The sequence below is a fragment of the Muscardinus avellanarius genome (genome assembly GCF_963383645.1).
Source record: "Muscardinus avellanarius genome assembly, chromosome: 13".
NCBI classification, from domain to species: domain Eukaryota; kingdom Metazoa; phylum Chordata; class Mammalia; order Rodentia; family Gliridae; genus Muscardinus; species Muscardinus avellanarius.
The window spans coordinates 23284345-23307297 of record NC_137799.1 but is presented as its reverse complement, the minus strand read 5'-3'; the positions used below and the strand labels follow the sequence as shown (position 1 = coordinate 23307297).

Sequence of the window (22953 nt, the reverse complement as noted above, 5' to 3'; positions counted from 1 at the left end):
CTAACTCTTTGAAAGTGAAATCTTTGCAAAAAGAGAAAGAATTCTGAACTTTCCCCACCACTCCTCAAATTTTATTGTTTTTTATTATTTTTATTTTTTATTTATTTTTGTGTGTGTGTGGGTCTGGGGATGGAACCCAGGGGCATTCGACCTCTGACCTACACCCCCTGCCCTATTTTTTTATTCTTTATTTTGAAACAGGGTCTCACTAAGTTGCGGAGGGCCTCACTAAGTAGCTGAGGCTGTCCGTGAACCGTGTTCCTCCGGTCTCAGCCTCCTGAATGCTGGGATTACAAGCATGCACCACCACGCCCGGCTACTCCTCAAATTTTAAATGTTTCTTCTTCAGATACTTGAGCACCTTACAGAAAAATCCATTAGAATGAGTGGAGCAGCATAATTTGGCTTGATCTAGGCATTTTTTTAGGCTGAACAGTAAAGCATCAGAAGACTGGATGCATACATTATCTTAATTGTTATCATGGCTTATTGGTTGAGTTGTATTAGTAAGAATATTTAGTAGTTTTATTTGTAAGGGACCATTGATTGACCCCTCACAGGTCTCAGATTTTAGGTTTGATCAGCATAATTATTTGGGGGCCTTATGATCATCAGGATTTTTTCATGCCCACCTGTCTGGTTGGTTCCTGATGTTGTCTGTTTTGCCTCAGCAGTTCCAAACAAGCTCTGAAAGTAGAGAGAAATCTGGCTCAACAGACCTACCTCTACAATACTTTGTTAAAATTCAACACCGAGAAACTATTACTATTTATTTATATTCTTAATGTAGAAAAAAATCATAAAATGTGTAAAAGGCTGCTTCTAAAGAGCCTTTTTGCTCCAGCAATGCTTAAATTCCTCATCAGTGCAGAATGTTTTCCTTCTATCAGTTCATTGGGCTTGTAATTACAAGATCCCTTTAATCAAGGGATAATCTCCTGAACCATTGAGACTATCAGATACATAGTCATAGCCAGTGCTGTATTTAGATACATTGCTGCTCAAGTCACTGACTTAATTTTAAGAATAATCAAACTAATTCACCAGGGCCCTCACCATGACTTTGTTTAAAGGCAGATTTTAACCATGAGCCTTTTCCCCAGAATATGCTTTAAACATTTGCCCCCCACCCACATGATAAAGCAATAAAAGGTAAACTCATTATGTATGGTCTGAAGAAGTGCTGGCTGCCCTGTCCCCAGCCTCCAGAGTCACGTGGAAATATTTCTTGATTCCTCTATCAGGGGTTGTCAGGCAAAGAGTTTGGACCATGAATTGCATTTGTGTTTTGGACACCAAAGATTTTGGCATAACTATATCCTAGTAATTAACGGTTTCTGTTCAGTAGCACAGCACGTCTGAATCCTGCTCTCGGATTGAGTTTCCACCTTTGGATCTTTATATTTTGTATACCTGTTGTGGGACATTTATCCCTAGGGCACTTTTTAATCAAATGATACGTAGATATTTTTTAGCTTTCTAATTTATAGATTTTTCAGTTTCCCACATGATTTTAAACATTTTCACTGCTAAAGTTAGACATAAATGTGCCAGATTAGCCCTGTGGTGAGTAATAGCTTGTCCCTTAGGTTGTAATATGAAAATGAACTACAGCCCCGCGGGCCTGAAATCTGGTGAGAGAAAGGACTGGATGCATTGTGGATTCAACAGAATCACTGTGTAAAAATGAAGAACTTCTCTGGGGTAGTGGAAGGAACGCTGCATTCAACTAGAATGCGGTCTCCCGTGTTTCTTATAAATCACGTATCTAAGGTTCCTTTTACTCTATCACTTAGAAGTTAGTTGGTGATAAAAAGATTTATTCACTTAAAATTACCCACTTATAATTTAATATCAGACATCTGTTTAAAATATAGTAGCCATGATTAAAACCTAGAGAAAAATCTTAAGAAAACAGTACTACACCGTTGTTGAAGATGCATTTACTTTCCTCAGACTGATAGATTGATATTGCCTTCATGGATTTTCTGACCACTTGGCTTTTAACTGATTTATGTAAGAAAAGCACATGTGTGTCAGCTTCACTCAAATCACATTTTAACTTTTTCGAGCTGCTACAACTATAATTTATAAAGAAGAGGAAAGTGAATTGGAGGGAAACTTCTGCTAACGTGTTGAGATGTTTGACTGTGTTGCTGAGTCAGTTAACCCTGTCAGTGGATATTTGTAATACTAGGAGTTTCTGTTAATAAGAGTGTATACTGCTGGTTTCATATTTATTTTGCTGCTCATTGACCTTTTTACACTAAGCTGTTTTCGTCTTTATCCCTGTTTTATTTCATATGTGTCTGTGTACTTGTGCTCTAAATAAAATTCTAGTTTTGTGTCCCAGTAGTCTATTCCATGGTGCGGAAAACATTTGCTTCCTGTGTAATGTAATTTTCTATTGTTTTTGATATTTGTTGGTACAGCCCTAAATTTATGGAAATAAGAAAAACGATTCAATAAAATCAGATCATAAGTGTCAATAATGTCTCTCTAATATGAGTATGCTTTAGTCAGTTATTTTGCCTGTATTTGAGTATGATAACCAGTCTTCATTTGTGTAATAAATTGTTTTCTGCAAAGATGGCTGGTTTCTGTAGCTACAGCAACCAACAATTTAAAGAAACAACATTTTGAAAAAGAAAAAAAATATAGTGGCCTGGAGTCTGTACAGTGGTCCCAGGATCTAGGCAGTGCATACTGAACCAAGCATTCCTGGTACTGTGTTGTCTAAGCACCAGGGTCTGCAGGTGACTACTCAAGCAACACCTGTGGGCTAGCAGGACTCTTTAATAAAGTATATATGTTTGATTTTTTTTTTTTTCTGTGTGTGTAAGCGTAGCACTGGGGATTGAACTCAGGGCATTCTACCTCTGAGCTACATCCCCGGCCCTTTTCTATTTTATTTGCAAACAGGACCTCACTAAATTGCTGAGGCTGGCTATGAACCTGCGATCCTCCTGTCTTAACCCCCCAAGGACTGGGTTTGCAAGCATGAGCCACCTTGCCCAGTTTAAATGGCTGATTTAATCACATGCTTCCCAGAGCCCAACCTGAAAATCTTGTGTCAGGAACAGGAAGCCCAACTGTAATAGATGAACTCAGCTATCGACCTGTGGAGCTCTGTTGGACATTTTTTTCCCCTCTAGTAATCCTTTGTCAGATGCTCTTAAAATAGGTACAAAGTTATACCAAACTAAGTGGATATTAGGCCCTAAACTTCCTTATTTTTAGGGAAATCTCTTTACTCTTTTTAGTCACTCAATTCTCTATGCATTGTTCATTACATAAAAAAAAATTATTGTTGTTATTGGTAGGTTTTTTTTTTTTGGTTTTTGTTTGGAGTTTTGGTGGTACTGGGGATGGAACCCAGGGGCATCCTACCTCCGAGCTATACCCTCAACCCTTTTTTTTTTTTTTTTTTTTTGTAATGCTGAGGATTGAACCCAGGGGCATTCTACCTCTGAGCTACCCCAGCCTGATTTTTTATTCTTTACTTTGAAACAGGATCTCACTAAGTAGCTGAGGCTGGCCGTGAACCCTGTTCCTACTGTTTCAGCCTCCCAGGTAGGTAGTGGAATTACAAGTGTGCGCCACCACACCCAGCTCAAAAAACATGTTAAACACTTGAAGCCGGGAATGGTGGCGCACACTTGTAATCCCAGCATTTGGATGGCTAAGACAGGAGGTTTGCGGACAGCCTCAGCTACTTAGTGAGGCCTTCTGCAACTTAGTGAGATCCTGTTTCAAAATAAAGAATAAAAAATAGGGCTGAGGGTGTAGCTCAAAGGTAGAATGCCTCTGGGTCCCATCCCCAGTACCACCAAAAAAAAAAAAAAAAAAATTGAAACTATAATGCTTTCATAGACAAATATTTTCAGAAATGCAAATATGTATTTCATGTTTGAATTAATCTACCAATCTTTCCTCATAACTGAATATTCCAAATAGAAATGACTATGTAATTATAGCTTATACTCTATTAAGGTTATGAAAGTAATAGCTTTTATATTCTCGTAGTCATGTGAGTGTATGGTACTAGAAATTGAATCCAGGGGAGTTCTACCACTGAGCTATACCCGCAGGCCTTTGTATTTTGAAAGAGGTATGCTTAGCTTCTTTTTGTAGTATTTTAACAATCATCTTTAAATATTTTCACAAGTTATACATTTAAAACGTGACATATTAAGCTAGGCACGGTGGCACGCACCCGTAATACCACTGTTCGGGAGGCTGGGACGGGAGGACTATAAGTTTGAGCCCAGCCTTGGCAATTTAGCCAGACCCTATTTTGAAATAAAAAACTAAGAAGAACTGGTGACATAGCTTAGAGTAGAATGTCCCTGGGTTCGATCCCCAGTAGCACACATACAGATGTGACATGATGTTCTTCTAATAGGGAAAGAGTATTCAAATCCAGGTAGAGTGATATCTACCTGCAAACTAGAAAATGTTTTATTTTTAGGTTTTAAATTTACTTATCTTAATTGTCTTTATTTTTAATGGTACTGGGATTGAAGCTAGGAGTACTATCACTGAGCTACACCCCTAGCCGTGTGTGTGTGTGTGTGTGTGTGTGTGTGTGTGTGTGTGTGTACATGCACACTGGGTTTGAACCCAGGGGCTTTCTACCTCTTGAGATACACCCCTGTCCTATTTTATTTTTTTATTTGAAAGTATGGTTTCACTAAATTGCTAAGGCTGGCTATGACCCTGGGATCCTCCTGTCCAAGCTCCCAAGTACTGGGATTACAAGGGTGCATTGCTATATCCAGCTATTTGTTTACTTATTTGTTTTGGTGATACTGGGGATTGAACCTAGGGCATTCTACCTCTGAACTGTACCCCAATCCTCTTTATTCTTTGTTTTGAAACAGGGTCTTGCTAAGTTGCTGACTTGCTGAGGCTGGTCTTGAACCTTTGGTCCTCCTGTCTCAACCTCCCAAGTACTGGGATTGCAAGTATGTGCCACTACACCTGCCCCCCCCCCCAAAAAAAGTTATTTTCTTGAGACAGGGTGTCTTTATATTGCTTAGGCTAGAATTTACAACTCTCCTGCTTCAGCTTAAGTAGTTGGGATTACAGGCATGTGACTGACTCATAATAATCATCTCTTTAAAATTTCATGTTACTAAAATAGTTAATACGTATAAAATACTTAAAGTCATTGATATTATCTCAATAGTTTCAAAAGCAAACATTGAAGCCAGGAGTGGTGCACACTTGTAATCTCAGTACTTGGGAGGCTGAGACAGGAGGATTGAAGTTCACAACTAGACTCAGCTACTTAGTGAGGCTCTCCACAACTTAGTGAGACTTGTTTCAAGATTTAAAAAAAAAAAAAATGAGTCTGGGGATGTAGCTCAGAGGTGGAATGCCCGAGTCCAATCCCCAGTACCACACACAAGAAAAAAAGCTAGCACTGAGTTTGATGGCAGACCTTTTTAGAATGAACTGTTGTTTAAAAGTGGAATTAAAGCCAGTATGTGCTTTATTTAAATTTATAATGCTTTAAAAGTGCTAACACAATAAATATTCATTATGAGTAATTTGGCAAATACTAATAAATATGAAGTAGGAAATAAATTTCTTTTTTTTTGCAGGTCTGGAGGTGGAACCCAGAGGCATTTGACCTCTGAGCTACACCCCCTGCCCTAATTTTTATTCTTTATTTTGAAACAGGGTCTCACTAAGTAGCTGAGGCTGTCCACGAACCACGATCCTCAGTCTCAGCCTCCTGAATGCTGGGATTACAAGAGTGGTTGTAATCCATTTCCTAGCCCAGCTAGGAAATAAAAATTTTAGGAAATAAAAATTGTATTACCCATAGATAAAAACTTAACATTTTGGTGTTGTATTTTAGAAGTTTCCCATCTAAAAATTTACTTCGAGAATTGTAATCAAACTGTATTTATTATTTTGAAGATCTTTAGTGTTTGAAAGTGGTTTGCTATTGCTACATAATTTTTCATTGCACAAATGTGCCAAGATCTACTTTACAATGCTTTTTTGTTGGGATGGATTTGTTTCGTTTTTCATTTTTATAAATTTACCTTAAAAAGAATCCATGAGCAGACATTTTTGAGCATACACATCTCTGATTAAATCTTTAGAACAATCTCTAAAAGAATTCTTTGACCAAGTAAAAACACTTTGTTTATTTTTTTCTACATATTTCCAAAGTTCTAGTGATTTTTATAATGTACAAAAATAATATATTCAAAATTACTATAAACTGGAAATCCAATGGAACTATTTGCTAACTAATATGATGTGTATTCTTCCAGATTTTTTCTACACATTACCAGTAGATCTAAATTTTATTTTTCTCATAAAAAAATTGAATCATGCCATGCATTTTATCTTAAAGTGAGGTTTTTTTTTTAACTTAGTCATATATTGTAGTGCAATTTTTTTTTTTTTTTCAGGTCTGGGGATGGAACCCAGGGGCATTTGACCTCCGAGCTACACCCCCTGCCCTATTTTATTTCTTTATTTTGAAACAGGGTCTCACTAAGTTGTGGAGGGCCTCACTAAGTAGCTGAGGCTGTTCGCGAACTGTGATCCTCCGGTCTCAGCCTCCCGAATGCTGGGATTACAAGCGTGAACTAGCACACCCGGCTCACAGTGCAATTTTTAATGTTAGCATATAAATAGGATTGCCCAACAAAAAGTTGTAGACATACTATATTGACTGAAAGTACAAGTTCCCTCATATCCTAGCCATCATTTCAAAATGGGCCTATTTGTATCTTTGCTGATCTGATAAATGAAATATATCTTGTTTTAATTATAATGTCTGACTATTATTAATGTGTTTTGTTATTTGTATTCCTTCTGTGACTAATTGCCTGTCAAATTCCAGGCCCATTTTCTAGTGAGCTATCTTTTTCCCATTGATTTGTAGAAGCTTTTCATACGTTCATTGTCATTATGTTTTATAAGTATTTTCTCTGGCTCTGTTGCCTTTTAAAATTTGTTCAGTGCAGGATTTTAAAATTTTTATGTTGTCTGATCTGTTCATTTATTTTTCATACCTTCTGGGCTGTGTCATGCTGAGGAAGGCTTTCTTCACTTTCAAAATATGGAAATCATCTTTATGGAAATAGCTTTTTTAAGACATAGGAATCAAAATTTGCTTTTGCTTTTGACTTCCCAACTTGATAGCTAGTTATCCTACACATGTACTGAAGCATCCGTCCTGTTGCCAACATTTTGAACTAGAGCCTATGTTATTTACTCCGTTTGCATCTTTACACAGCTTTTCCGGACTCTTACAGCACTGATTTGTCTATTTCTTTCCAGTAGTAGCTTACAGAATAAATTACTGCAGCTTTACACTACATGTTCATACGAGAGCCTCGGCAGGTAGTGAGACTCATGTTTATTTTTCAGGGCAAAGCCTTTCAGTTATTTTCAAAATTGCTTCCTTTCCTTTTTTTTTTTTTTTAATTCATTTGCTTTCCTGAACTTTAGAACCACCCTGACAAATAACAGCAAAAAGGGAATTTTAACTAGAGTCTTGTTGAATTAATGATTAGTTGAAGAAATTAAACATCTGTAAAATTGAACCTTTCCATCCAGATACATGGTTGTTGTTTTTTATTTCGGAAGACCCTCTTACTAAGTTGCCAAGGCTGGCCTCGACCCTGCAATCCTCCCGTCTCAGCCTCTCCAAGAACTGGGAGTACAGGCATGCACCACCACGCTTGGCTAGTGTTAACTTTTTTATTGTAATTTCCTTCATATATCATGTATTTCTATTCTTTATTGATTCCTCTTACTTTTTTTGGTGCATTTGTTGCTTGTTTTACAATTCTTTGGTGCAGTTTATATTCAATCTCTTTTTTCCTTCAAGTCTCTGAGCTTACTGCTCATTTTCTCTTTACGCATCCAATAACGGCATCCCACATCCCATGACTTCTTGTTTGTTTGTTTGTTTGTTTGGTTTAGTTTTGGTTGTGGGGATTGAACCCTGGGGCATTCTTACTGCAAGATATACCCCAGCTCTGTTTATTTATTTACTTAGAAACAGGGTCTCACTAAATTGTTTAGGGTCTTGCTAAATTGTGAAGGCTGGCCTCAGACCTGTGATCCTCTTGTCTCAGCCTCTCGGGTACTGGGATGACAGACATGTGCCACTGTGCTGGGTTCCCATAACTTTGACATATTGTATTGTTTCCACTCAGTCAGAATATTTTTTAATCCCCTGGAATTTTTCTTTCACCACAAAGATATCATTTATTATCATAGATCAATATATACTGTTTGTGTATATATCACACATAAATATTTTAGATTTCTAGTATCTTTCTTATTTCTTTTTTTTCTTCTTTTACAGTGTTGGCTATTCTTTTTCAAGTATGTATTAGTCTCACAAATCTCTCTAGTGATATACTTGTGATCTTTCCTTTTTTTTTGTTTTTTGTTTTTTGTTTTGTTTTTTGCAGTACTGGGGATTGAACCCAGGGGCATTCTACCTCTGAGCCCTATTTTTTATTCTTTTATTTGAAACAGGGTCTTACTAAGTTGTGGAGGGCCTCACAGGTAGCTGAGGCTGCTGCGAACCTGCGATCCTCCTGTCTCGGCCTCCCAAGTACTGGGATTACAAGCGTGCGCCGCTGCCAGGCTTCTCCGTGGTTTTGCTGAATTAGCTATTCTGAGGGGAATGAGTTAGGGAATGTGGAATTAATTGCCTTTGCTTGTGTAGCGTGGTGACTTTCATGCTGGTGGTTTCTACCAATTGTCAGGTCACAATTGCTGTGGTTCACATGTTAAGTTCTGAATCTCAATTGATGGTTGTTTGCAGCTGAGGCTTCCCGTTCAGCTGGGTTCAGCAGAGCTCACTCGTGCAGGTAGTAGCTGAGTGTGGGGTGGTGCAGGGGGCTCCTCCGCTGTCCTGACGGCCGCAGAAGTGCCCACAGGCTCGCGGTCAGGGTGTGCACGCTGGAAACAGGCTGGCAGGTGGACCCGCTCAGTTGGAGACGCAGGGAAGGCCTTACCTGAAAGGCCGCGTGCGTCTAGGGTTTTCTTGCTTTTCTTGGCTCTTTTCTTTTTCCCTGTCTGTGTCCGGGGGACTCCCCACTCACCTGAGCAGTGCTCCCTTTTCTCTCTCACCCCAGGGGGGCAGACTCCCCTTCTCACAGCGCCCTCTCCAGCACCCTGCTGGTCAGGCCTGGCTGGACTAGCCACTGTGCGCCAGGCTGTCCCTGCTCCTCCAGCTCCTGGAGCTCAGGGTTGTCCCGTCCTCAGTCTGTCAGTAGTGCCCCCTTTCTCTGCATTCATTTCTAAGTTCTTACTTTTGTTTCTCCATCAATTTCCTAGAAATTTCCTCAGCAGAATAATACTGACCAAGCTGGGCGTGGTGGCACACACTTGTAATCCCAACATTTGAGAGGCTGACACAGGAGGATCGCGGTTCACAGACAGCCTCAGCTACTCAGTGAGGCTCTCTGCAACTTAATGAGACCCTGTTTCAAAATTTAAAAAAAAAAAAAAAAGAATTAAGTCGGGCTGGGGTTGTAGCTTGAAGGTAGAATGCCGTGGGTTCCATCCCCAGTCCCACCCCCCAAAAAAATAAATAAATGAAATAAAATAAAAAGTAAATATAAGCCCGACATGGTGGCGCACACTTGTAATCCCAGCATTTGGGAGGCTGAGACAGAAGGATCACGATTCGTGGACAGCCTCAACTACTTAGGCCCTTTGCAACTCAGTGAGACCCTGTTTCAAAATAAAGAATAAAAAATAGGGCTAGGGGTGTAGCTCAGAGGTAGAATGCCCTGAGGTTCCATCCCCAGTACAAAAAAATAAGTAAATATAAGTTAATTTTATATACAATCATGAAGGAACCATATATCCAGTCATTTTCACAGTTTATTCTATTATGTAAGTATACATGAATTCCTTATTTGTTTCACTATCAATTAGATTTTTGGTTTCATGGGGGGCTATTACTGGGGATTGATTTCAGGGGTGTTCTACCTCTGAGCTACACCCACAGCCTATTTTATTTTTATTTTTGGAACAGGTTCTCACTAAGTTGCAGAGGGCCTCACTAAGTAGCTGAGGCAGGCTGTGAACCCACGATCCTCCTGTCTCAGCTCCCAAGTACTGAGATTAAAAATGTGCACCACCACGCCAGCTTTGGTTTCCATTTTTAATGTACAGTTTCTGTTTTGTGATGAAAATGGATAAAAAGTAGTTATTTGAGGCCATTTATTTATTTAAATTTATAATCTATCTGAAATTATCCGTTTGAAACTATAGTGGTTGTCAAATTACTTGAGAGCTGAGTGTTGCTGGTGCATGCCTGTAATCCCAACTACTCAGAGCCTAAAACAGGAGAATCCCAAGTTCAAAGCTAGCCTAGACAACTTAGCAAGACTCTGCCTCAAAAATAAAAAGGACTGGAACATAGCTCAGTGGTAGAGTACTTGGCCAGCATGCCCAAAGCCATGGGTTCAATCTGTAGTTACTGGTAAAATAAATTAATAGGTAATAACTTAGTTGTCATTACTTAATAAAAAAAATAGGAGGGACCAGGATATTTTTCATGAGCTCAATTTTTCATACTAGAGAACAGTATTCTTTGCCAGGAGTTTTCTCCCTGTAGTAGCTGACTCCTGGGCTGCGGTGGCCGGAGCGGGGGTCAGGCCCCGTTCGCACCCTGGCTCTGCACTTTCTGACTCGATGACTTCCCCAGCCCCAGTGCTCGGCACCTGGTACCTCAGAAAACACTGGATGAGGGAGTGTGTAAAGTTACTTGAATGTCTGGAACTCGGTTTCCTTATTTGTAAAATAGGTATAAAAGTGCACTTGCCTGTGGGTTGAGGTAAAGTGCACAACCTCTTGGCATGTAGTAGGCACTCGACGTAAGAGAGTCCTGTGATCAGAATGCAGCCTGGGCGGCTGCGTCAGCTGTGGGAAGGTCGTGTGCAGGTGCGGTGCCCAGGCAAGCAGGGGCCGCGGTTTGACACAGCGGAGCGCCGGGGTGGCCGGGGTGGCCGTGGAGGCCGAGGTAGGCAGGGGAAGGGCATCAACTTTCAGATCACCTTGGAAACCGAGTTAACTTTTCATTTTGCTTTGTGTGTGTGTGGGGGGGGGGGGTTACTGGGGTTCCTGGAAGCCCTTCTACCTCCAGGCTATACTCCCAGACCTATTTTTTATATTTTTATTTGGAAACAGGGTCTCTTAAGCCGGCGCGGCTGGCTTTGAACCTGCGCGATCCTCCTGTCTCCGCCTCCCAAGCGCGGGGATTACAAGTGTGCGCCACCACGCCCGGCTCATTTTGCTTTTTCTTAGAGACCTAGACAGTTAGTGCCTGGCATTCCAGAGAGGGTCAGAACTATTTGTACTTTTTCTTTTTGGTGGGGATAGTGGGGATTTAATCCAGGGGCAGTCAACTCCTTAGCTACACCCACAGCCCTTTTTATTTTTTATTTTGAAACAGGGTCTTACTATGTGGTTGAGATTTCTTGCTAAGTTTCTGAGTCTGGCCTTGAACCTGGGTTCCTCCTGTCTCGACCTCCTAAGGACTGGGATTACGGGCATGTGCCACCATACCCAGTGATATTTGTATTTTGAAGTGGTCTACATTTGAGCTTTATCCAAAAATGAGAATTTGCACAGGTGAATGCTGGTTTTACCAGATCACCAGCGAGAGAGAGAGAGAGAGAGAGAGAGAGAGAGAGAGAGAGAGAGAGAGAGAGAGATCAGCTAGAGAGAGAGAGAGAGAGAGATATCAGCTAATAGTTATATACTTAGTTTGGAAGTTGTTTTTTTGTTTTTGTTTTTGTTTTTTGGTACTGGGGATTGAACTCAGGAGCATTCTACCTCTGAGGTATGCCCCTATCCCTATTTTTTATTCTTTATATTGAAACAGGGTCTCACTGAGTTGCAAAGGGCCTCACTAAGTAGCTGAGGCTGGCCGAGAACCCGGATCCTCCTGTCTCAGCCTCCCAAAGGCTGGGATTATAAGTGTGAGCCACCACTCCCAGCTTCGTGGGAGTATTTTTGTCTTTGTTTGTTTGTTTGTTTTTGATATTTTTTTTTTTTTGGTGGTACTGGGGGTGGAACCCAGAGGCTTTCTACCTCCAGGCTATACTCCAAGACCTTTTTTATATTTTATTTGGAAACAGGGTCTCACGAAGTTGCTGAGATCCTCACTAAGCAGCTGAGGCTGGCTTCGAACCCGTGCGATCCTCCTGTCTCAGCCTCCCAAGCGTGGGGATTACAAGCGTGCGCCACCATGCCCGGCTTGTTTTTGATAATTTAAAATATTTTTTCAAAGCCGATGTGGCAGTACATGCTTGTAATCCCAGTACTTGGGAAGCTGAGATAGGTGGGTCGCAGGTTCAAGAACAGCCTCAGCAAGTAGCTAAACCCTCATTAACCTAGTGAGACCCTGTTTCAAAATTAAAAACTAAAAAATAGGGGTAAGGATGTAGCTCAGAAGTAGAATGCTCCTGAGTTCAATCCCCAATACCACAAAAAATATATAAAATAAAATGTTTCCTTTTCTTTGAGAAAAGGAAAGCCCCCTGGAACATTCCTTTCTCTTAATGTTTCTGTCACTTAACATTTTATTCTGATGTGAAGCTTATTGATGGGTTATGGAATCAGTGCTGAAATATATCTCTCTTAATTAATTTGTGAAAAGAAATATGCTAACCCTACTTAATTCAAAGTTGCCTATGATGATATACAAGTCATTTGAGACTGTCTCTTACAAAGTAATGCTATCTCCTGGTATGCCAGGAATGTATAGACTCTGCCTGCCCGCAGGCCTTCCCTCTCTTTTCCTTTCCTTCCTTCCTTTCTCCCACCTTCTTTTCATTGCTGCTGTTGTGAATAGAAGTGGTATTTTTTTCTAGTATTAATTTAGTGTGTGTGTGTGTGTGAGAGAGAGAGAGAGAGAGAGAGAGAGAGAGAGACAGAGACAGAGACAGAGACAGAGAGACAGAGAGACAGACAGAGAGACACTGACTGGGGATTGAACCCAGGAGCATTCTACCTCTGAGCTACACCCCCAACCCTATTTTATTTTGTTTTGAAACAGGGTCTTGCTAGGTTAATGAAAGTCACACTATTTGCTGAGGCTGTCTCCAAACCTGCAATCCTCCTGTCTCAGCCTCCCAAGTACTGGTATTACAGGCCTAAGCCATTACGTCTGGTCATCCAGTGGTAATTACTTTTCTCTTCTTTTCTTTCTTTTCTTTCTTTTTTTTTTTTTTTTTTTTTGCAGTACTGGGGATGGAACCCAGGGGCATTCTACCTCCGAGCTACACCCCCAGCTCCCTATTTTCTACTCTTTATTTTGAAACAAGGTCCCACTGAGTTGCAAAGGGCCTAAGTAGCTGAGGCTGTACACAAACCACAATCCTCCTGTCTCAGCCTCCCAAATGCTGGGATTACAAGCGTGCGCCCCACACCCAGCTCTCCAGTGGTCATTTAGATTAAATACGTCTAATTTCTCAGCGTTTATTTCTCTCCCTGTATTATTGGAATGTCTACACTGGTGCATTAGTTAATGTGTACAGCAGAACAGCTGTGATTAAACACAAGGGTAGGACGTCACTTCCACTGTCCCCTAATTAATTTATTCTAACATATAGATACTTGATATAAAATTTACTTTTTAAATTGTTGTCTTTTAGAGGCTCTCTATGATTTGACACCATCTTGAGCTATAAATCTCTAAAGAAAGGGATGGCAAATTGTGTTAATGCTTTTACTGTTTTTGTTTCTAGCTTATTCTACTAAGCTCAACAAATTTCCTGTATTTAATATTAACGATGACTTGAATGATCTGTGTACCAGTGCAGTAAGCCCAAATACTACCAAAGCTACGCGGTACGCCCTGAATGTGTGGCGATATTGGTGCATGACCAACGGGCTCAAAGATCATACGGACATCACCAAGGTAAGAGACTGGACTCTCAGCCGACCTCACTGAGCGTCCAGGTGCCGGGTGCAGTGCTGAGCACTGAGGAGAACAGAGAACAGTTGCTTTCTGCCTGGGAAATATTGAAAGAACAAAAAATTAATAAATTAAAATAGCCAGCAGAAGTTAGTAAGTGTATTGGTATGTTAGCCATATTTTGAGGGAGAGGTGGGATTAGAGTTAGAGGTGAATTAGGGTTAGCTGAGCACAGGCGTTTCTAGGCCAAGCGATGTCAAGAGAGTCAATCTGGGGGACAACATCACTTTCCTATAGGAGATGCTTCATTTTGGGGTAAAGTACACTATAAATCAGGTGTTTTAATATACGTTTATTCGTGCATTATAGTGTCACAACGTAATGTGATTCAGAGTGATAGTGACAGCACTTGGTGGGCTTCCCCCGGCTCCCTCCCCACCGCCTCCTCTTCCCCAGACATGACTTTGAGATTGGCAGAGTGATTTCACATATGTATGTAAATGTCAATGGAAGTATGTCCTTCATTGGTCCTCCTGTGCCCAGCACTCCCCTCCCCTAGACCCCTCCATCACTCCACTGGGGTTTCTCCTCCTCTATCCAAAGTCCCTCTTGTATCTTGATTACTCCCTAGTTTCTGCAGTGAGAGAAAACATATGACCCTTCACTTTGTGTGACTGGCTAATCCCAACATAATGTTCTCCAGGTCCATCCGTCTTTCTGCAGATGATCAGTAGCATTCCATTTTGTGTATATCCCCTAGTTTTGTAGTCCATTCATCTGTTGGTGGACACCTAGGTGACTTCCATGATTTGGCTATTATAAATTGTTCTGCTGTAAACATGTATATGCATGTATTCCTTTAATATTCTGACAAATCAGATTTTGATAACCCATAAGTACCAAGCTAAAAATGTTGTAAACACTAGGAAATCGCTGAAATTTCTTGGCTTTATTTTTGGTAAGGAGAAACTTTATTCAAAAGAATTATCATAGCTGGGCATGGTGGCACACCCCTGTGATCCCAGTACTTGGGAGACTGGGACAGGAGGATCACAGGTTCATAGCCAGCCTCAGCTACTTAATGAGGCCCTCCACAATTTAGTGAGACCCTGTTTCAAAATAAAGAATAAAAAAATAGAATCACGGATGTAGCTTAGAAGTAGAATGCCCCTAAGTTCAATCCCCAGTACTGAAGAAAAAAAAAAAAAGAATTATCTCAGGGTCTGACTGTAAGAGCTACAAGCATCTTAGATAAAAAGGAAGACATTGAAGTTTTTGAGGAAGGAACATAATGAAAGTGATATTTTAGAAACATTAATTGGAAGTTATTGGTAAGCAAAAAGTTAATTAATGTCATTGATTCTCAATTTCTGCGTGGGGAGGGGTCACTGGGGATGGAACCCAAGGGCATTCTACCTCTGGAAGCTACACCCCCAGCCCTGTTTTTTATTCTTTATTTGGAAACAGGGTCTCACTAAGTTGTAGAGGGCCTCACTAAGTAGCTGAGGCAGGCCTTGAGCCTGCAATTCTCCTGCCTCAGACTCCCAAGTACTGGGATTACAAGTGTGTGCCACCACGCCCTGCTCCTATCCCTATTTTTTAACTTTTATTTTGAAACAGAGTCTCACTAGGTTGATGAGAGTCTCACTACTTGCTGAGGCTGTCCTGAAACCTGCGATCCTCCTGTCTCAGCCCTCCAAGTATCGGGATCATAGGTGTGCGCCACCGCCCTGGTATTGATTCTCAGTTTCCCCTGTTGTAAATGCCTGTGCTTTAGAGGCAGAGACAGGAGATCACAGGTTCAAGGCCAGCCTCAGCAACTTATAGAGACCCTGTTTCAAAATAAAAAATAAAAAGGGGGAAAAAATGACCCCAAGGAAACACATTGGCTTTCCCAACTGGATTTAAACACAGAAGCCTCAGCAACTTAGTGAGACCATGTTTCCAAATAAAAATAAAAAGGCTTGGGGGTATAGCTTGGAAGTAAAATGCCCCTGGGTCAATCCTCAGTACACACCCCAAAAATTAAATAAATAAATAAATAAATAAATAAATAAATACAAGATTTTTTTTCTAACTTGAATATTTGAGGCTTGTGAATGGTAGGGAAAAATCTTGGACCTGTGGAAACAGAACAGAAAGGTACTGTATTTTGATTAGATATATTGAGTCTAAATCAGGTGTCCAGATGGACTTATCCAATCAGCAGCTGGGATTGTGAGATTCAAAGCCTGTTGGAAATGTTAAAGCTGGAAGTAGAGAGTTAAAGACCTTGCAACAGGAGGTCATAGTTGAAGCCCAAGGGCATGTGACACCTCTGGGTTTGGGTGAAGAACTGGAGGGATGAACAGGTGTTGAAATAGGAAACCCAGGTTTCGCATGTGGCAGCGGGTGCTGTCGATGGCGTGACGTGCCTTTCTACTCTACTGGCAGGAAGGACGACATCCTCAAGGCGGGCTGCAGTCAGAGCTCTTGCCTCTCCCAGTAAGCTCTAGTCGGAGAAGGTCTCCTGGCTTTGCATGTCCCTTGAAGTCAGTGAAGAGTATTGGCATGTTACATGTGGTGCTTCATTTCCTAAATGTCAACTAATTCTTAGGACCCTTCTTTCATAAGCAATATTCCTTTTTTTTGGGGGGGGGGTCTGGGATGGAACCCAGGGGCATTCGACCTCTGAGCTACACCCCCTGCCCTATTTTTTATTCTTTATTTTGAAACTGGGTCTCACTTAGTTGCAGACCCAGGAAGTAGCTGAGGCTGTCCGTGAACTGTGATCCTCCGGTCTCAGCCTCCCAAATGCTGGGATTTCAAGCGTGCGCCACCACACCTGGCTTGCAATATTTCATTTGAATGGCCTGTATAAGTATATTGTAATGGCTAAAGATATCTTTATCCTCACCCACTGACAGCTCAGGGGCCAGTTAAGAAATATTAGTACTGAGGATAAGGCAGAGTCTACTAGACAGTTGCGAATGTTCACCCCCTGGTATCAATATCTCTAAGTCAAGGAAGTATGGAGAAATGAGGCCCTTTTGTCCTATATGGAAATGTGTAGGTGCTTGGTAACAGACCAACTGTCTTCATAGTGATTTCAAAGAGTATGGAAGACAAAACCCTCTGCCTTAAAAATGGTGACAGGCTGGGCATAGTGTCCCATGATTGTAATCCCAGCATTCGGGAGGTAGAGACCGGAAGCTCACGGTTCGTGGACCGCCTCAGCTACTAAGCACAGCCCTTCACAACTCAGTGAGACCCTGTTTCAAAAAATAAAAAGACTAAAAAAATAGGGTTGGGGTATAACTCAGAGGTAGAATGTCCCTAGGTTGCATTCCCAGTACCAAAAAAAAAAAAGTAAGTTAGTAAGGATGGAGAAATCATGGTGGGCATGGTGATACACACCTGTATTCCCAGTCCTTAGGAAACTGTCAGGAAGATCACAGGTTCAACATCAGCGTGTGGAAACTTAGCAAGACCCTGCTTTAGATAAAAACTAAAACAGGGCTGGAGGTGTACCTTTGAAGTGGAACACCCCTGGGTTCAACCCCCAGCACCACACATACACACACTCAAGCATACACAGACGTTTCTAGACAGACATCTCCCTAGGTACATCACTAGGAGTAGCCTGGCGTGGTGATATGGTGTCTCCATGTTTAAGTATCGAGGACCTGCCAGTTGTTTCCAGAGCAGCTGCATCATTTGACACTTCCATCACAAGTGTACAAAGACATCCATTTACTTTACATTTTCACTAACACTGTGACTCTCTTCTTGGCTTCGTTTTTAACTGTAGCCATTCTACTGGCTAGGAAGCGTGAGCTGAGCGCCTCTTCATATGCCTGTTGGCTGTTTGTCATCTTCTTTGGAGAAATGTCTGTTCAGATTATTTGCCCATTTTCAGAATGGGTTTTTTTTATATGTGCTGTCATAATTCTTTATTTTATTTTTCATGGTACTGAGGATTGGGGCCAGGGGCACTTTACCTCTGAGCTATATCCCTAGCCATATATATATATATATATATATATATATTTTTTTTTTTTTTTTACTTTGAAAGAGGGTCTCACTAAGTTGCTGAAGCTGATGTCAAACTTGTGATCTTCCTATCTCAGCCTCTTACTGGGATTAGAGATGTGCGCCACTGTGTCCAATGTTATATATTTTACATGTATATTTATTTATTTATTTATTTATTTATTTATTTATTTATTTTCTGTGGTACTGGGGTTCCTGGAAGCCCTTCTACCTCCGGGCTACACTCCCAGACCTATTTTTACATTTTTATTTGGAAACAGGGTCTCCTAAACCAGCGCGCGCGGCTGGCTTCGAACCTGCGCGATCCTCCTATCTCTGCCTCCCAAGCGCGGGGATTACAAGCGTGCACCACCATGCCCGGCTACATGTATATTTAATATATATGAAATATTTAATTTTTTGGTCCTGGAGATTGAGCCCAGAGGCATTTTACCTTCAAGTTATACCCCTGGACCTATTTTTTATTTTTTACTTAGAAACAGGGTACAGTGTAGATCAGATTTGGGTTAGACACAAAATGAAGAACTTTCTTTTCCTATTCCCAAAACCATTTAAATACAAAGGAGGGGTTAGGGGTATAGCTTGAGATAGAGCAGCTATTGTTTGTTTGTTTGTTTGTTTGTTTGTTTTTGGTGGTACTGGGGGTGGAACCCAGGGGCTTTCTACCTCAGGCTATAATCCCAGACCTATTTTATACTTTATTTAGAAACAGAGTCTCACGAAGTAGCTGAGGCTGGCTTCAAACCTGTGCGATCCTCCTGTCTCAGCCTCCCAAACGCTGGGATTACAAGCGTGCGCCACCATGCCCGGCTAGAGCAGCTGTTTAACATACATAAGACCCAGGGTCTTATTCCTGGCGCCACAAAAATAATAATAAAAATAAATACAAAAAATAAGCCAAATCAGCTCCATAAAATCATTTCTCTAGGCACAACATATATCTTTGACCATCATGTCACTCTTTTTTTCTTGTTCTGAGCTATTTATATTTTTTACCTCTCACTGAATCAACTGTGATAGTTCATATTTTACTAGAAAACTGTTCAGATTTTCAAATTAATATACATAAAATGTGTGATATTTTTGTTTTCTTTCTTCATTCTGTAGTTACAATCTTATTCCTAAGACCGCTTGACTCTGTTCCTCTTCCGCTCTTTCTCCTCCCTCCCTCTCTTCCTCCCTCTCTGTTTTTCTTTTACAGACCCACTAGAAGTTTATCAACTTTGTAGATGTTTTCAAGAATTGCATATTTTCTTTTTTTTTAACCTATCCCAATTTTTAACTTTTTTATTTTCATTGGCTCACTCTACTCCTTTTTTTGTTTGTGTGGTACTGGTGATTGAACCTAGGGGCATTCTACCTCCAAGCTATACCCCTAACCCTTTTAATTTTTTTTTTTTTTTTTTTTTTTGAAACAGAGGTGCCTCACTTGCTATATTGCTGGAACTGGCTACAAGTCAGCAACCTTGTCTCAGCCCAAGTACTGGGATTACAGGTGTGCACCACCATGCCTGGCTACCCTACTACTTTTTAGTTTGTTTACTTTTTCTAGGTTTTAAGGTTAAGTAATGAGTTTGATTATTAAAAATAAAGTTTTCTAGGTATGATGGTGCATGCTTGTAATCCCAGCATTTGGGGTACTTAGTGAGGCCCTTTGCGACTCAGTGAGACCCGGTTTCAAAATAAAGAATAAAAAATAGGGCTGGGGGTGTAGTTTGGAGATAGAATGCCCCTGGGTTTCATCCCCAGTACCACAACAATCAATCAATCAATCAATCAAGTTTTCTAGCCAGCCATGGTGGTGCATGTTTGTAATCCCAGAACTTGGGAGGCTGAGACAGGAGGATCACACAGGTTCGAAGCCAGCCGCGCTGGCTTAAGAGACCCTGTTTCCACGCCGGACGTGGTGGCGCACGCTTGTAATCCCCGCGCTTGGGAGGCGGAGACAGGAGGATCGCACAGGTTCGAAGCCAGCCGCGCTGGCGTAAGAGACCCTGTTTCAAAAATATAAAATAGGTCTGGGAGTGTAGCCCGGAGGAAGAAGGGCTTCCAGGAACCCCAGTACCACCAAAAAAAAAAAAAAAAAGAGACCCTGTTTCCAAATAAAAAGTATAAAATAGCTCTGGGAGCATAGCCCAGAGGTAGAAGGGCTCCCAGGAACCCCAGTACCACAAAAAAATAAAAAATAAAATAAATAAAATAAATAAAAAATTAAGTTTTTTAAGAAATTCTTTAAAGATTATGATGTTATGGTAGTATATATAACCATCTCATACATTTTGATATGTTTTAGTTTGATTAATTTTTAATTATAATTCAGCCTTTATTTTCTTTTATTCAAGGACTATTAGAAAAATTAATGTTAACTATACAGTCTATAATCATAAGAAATTTTTATTGGGCCTCTCTTTTTGTTCAAGGAATTTGCTCTTTATAGCTAGATCTTGAAAATAAAGCTTTCTTACTAGCCAAGCTTCCTTCTCTCTCTACCATACCCAAATAAGGCACTTTCTTCATCAATGTGGTCATTAAATTTTTCATGTTTTTAAAGCAGATATTGATATTAAACCCCTATGGAGTCTTAAGCCAGAGATAGCATAGGACCTATTCAAATAAATTTAAATAAAAAATCAATAAACATTAACTTCCCATGCAAAATGGATATGTCAGCACCGGGCTTAGCAGCAACAGAACCAAACATGTGTGCAAAGGTCAAGAGAGTTCATGCTGGCGTGATTCAGAGTTTAGGTCAGAAAGCCCCCAGGGGATAACTAGATTTTAATAAAGGGAAAGGGCTGGGCGTGGTGGCGCGCGCTTGTAATCCCCGCGCTTGGAAGGCAGAGACAGGAGGATCGCGCAGGTTCGAAGCCGGATGCGCTGGCTTAAGAGACCCTGTTTCCAAAAACAATTTTAAAAAGTATAAAATAGGTCTGGGAGTGTAGCCCAGAGGTAGAAGGGCATCCAGGGACCCCAGTACCACCAAAAATAAAATAATAAAGGGAAAGGGGGAAAATGATTTGCAGGCAAAGAGAAGAAAGGACCTTCCAGAGAGGCATAGTAAAAGTTAAAAGAACTGGGCGTAGTGGCACACGCTTGTAATCCCTGTGCTTGGGAGGCTGAGACAAGAGGATCGCACAGCTTCGAAGCCAGCCTCAGCTACTGAGTGAGGGTGTCAGCAACTTAGTGAGACCCTGTTTCCAAATAAAAAAATAAAGTAGGTCTGAGAGTATAGCCAGAGGTAGAAAAACCCCTGGGTTCCACCCCCAGTACCACTAAATAAACAAAAAGTTACAAAAGGCCAATAATAATTTAGATGTATATACAGTGTATGTATACATTTGTAGACACACACATATGTTGTATGTTGTATGTGTGTTGGAGGCGTATGTTCATTACTGTATACAAGCCCTTTCATGATCAACTACTTTAAGCATTACTACAATCCTTGGAGAAGGATCTATTATTATGCCCTGTTTTACAAATTGAAACTCTGAGGTTTAAAGAGGTTAGAGGGAGCCAGATATGGAAGCTGGGTCTTCCAGCTTCAGTTCACTGTTCTTTCTACTGTCATGCTGAGGTCGGCCCTCTAGAGACCAAACTGTCCTGTCCAGAGCAGAGCTCGAGGAGAGGACTAGCAGGAAGGCGGGTCCGAGGTGGTGGAGGCACACATGCACGCATCGCTCACGGCCACCTTGTACTCCATTACGATGTATGACAACAGTGCACCAATAAAAAAACCAAACCCATAAAAAAGAAGGAAGCGGGGCCTGGCCGCGTAGGCATCCCCAGCGTCTAACCTCAGTGTTTGTGTCATTTGAGATCCCTGCGGTGAGGCTGAACGAGCTGCTGGAGAACTTCTACGTCACCGTGAAGAAGAGCGACGGCTCGGACTTCCTGGCCACCTCGCTGCACGCCATCCGCAGAGGCCTGGACCGCATCCTGAAGAACGCGGGCGTGGGCTTCTCCATCACCAGCAGCACCTTCAGCTCTTCCACCAAGAAGCTCAAGGAGAAGCTGTGGGTGCTGAGTAAGGCAGGGATGTCGGGGGCCCGTTCTCGCAACATCGTCTACTTCTCCCTTTCTGATGAGGAGGAGATGTGGCAGGCGGGGTGTCTCGGGGATGACAGCCCCATCACCCTCTTGTCCACTGTGGTCAAGTACAACAGCCAGTACCTGAACATGCGGACGCTGCAGGAGCATGCCGACCTCATGTACGGGGACATCGAGCTGCTCAAAGACCCCCAGAACCAGCCCTACTTTGCCCGGACCGATAGCGTGAAGCGGGAGAGTCGGAGCGCTTCCACTCGAGTGTGTCACGGGAAGATCTACCACGAGCACTCCAGGGGGCACAAGCAGTGCCCGTACTGCCTCCTCTACAAGTACATGTACATCCACCGGCCGCCCACCCAGATGGAGGCCAAGTCCCCCTTCTACCTTACCGCGAGGAAGGAGGCCACAGACATGGGCAGCGTGTGGTACGAGGAGCAGAGGATGGGACTGCGGTCTCTTCGCGGAATTGTCCCAAACCTAGCCAAGAAAGTCAAGCTGGAAAACTGTGAGAACTTCACCTTCGTCTCGTTCACTCAGGTCTCCAGGAGACTCGGCTCCCACGGCTGCTGCCAGTGAACTGTCCTGGGTCCGGGCCGCTGCCCGCGCGCCTGGGAGGCAGAGCCACCCCGGGGGCCGAGGAGGCCACCGCTGACCGCCTGGGACTCCCTCCTCGGGCTGGGCTCTGTCCGTGTGGCCTGCTCTTCCTCTGACTTGGAATTTGGTTTTTAAAGGAAAGTAGATGGTTTGGAATAACTCAGATGTGTTATCCAAATGTGTGTCACTGTTGTTAAGAACCCAACACAATGTAAACTTGCTACATACAAGAGTGAGGAATTTCATATTATCTAGTGCCTTTTTAGCACAGGTTTCCTGAGGGAAAAAAAAAGGAAAAAAGGTAACTGTTTAAGAGTCATTAAAAAAAAAAAGTCCCAAAAGTCCCAGTA

At 41.7% G+C, this 22953-nt stretch overlaps 1 protein-coding gene across 2 annotated transcripts in view; it reads left to right on the top strand.

Moving 5' to 3' along the window:
- KIAA1958 overlaps window positions 1–22585 on the top strand; it is a gene marked incomplete at both ends in the record, with an annotated part of 77751 nt that extends 55166 nt beyond the window's left edge. For both annotated transcript variants that reach the window (XM_080708504.1, XM_080708503.1), the window contains 2 exons: window positions 13758–13930; window positions 21779–22585. In XM_080708504.1, coding sequence (XP_080564630.1) covers window positions 13758–13930; window positions 21779–22585 — 980 coding nt within the window. The remainder of the gene's footprint in view (window positions 1–13757; window positions 13931–21778) is intronic.
- Between the last annotated feature and the right edge of the window lie 368 nt (window positions 22586–22953).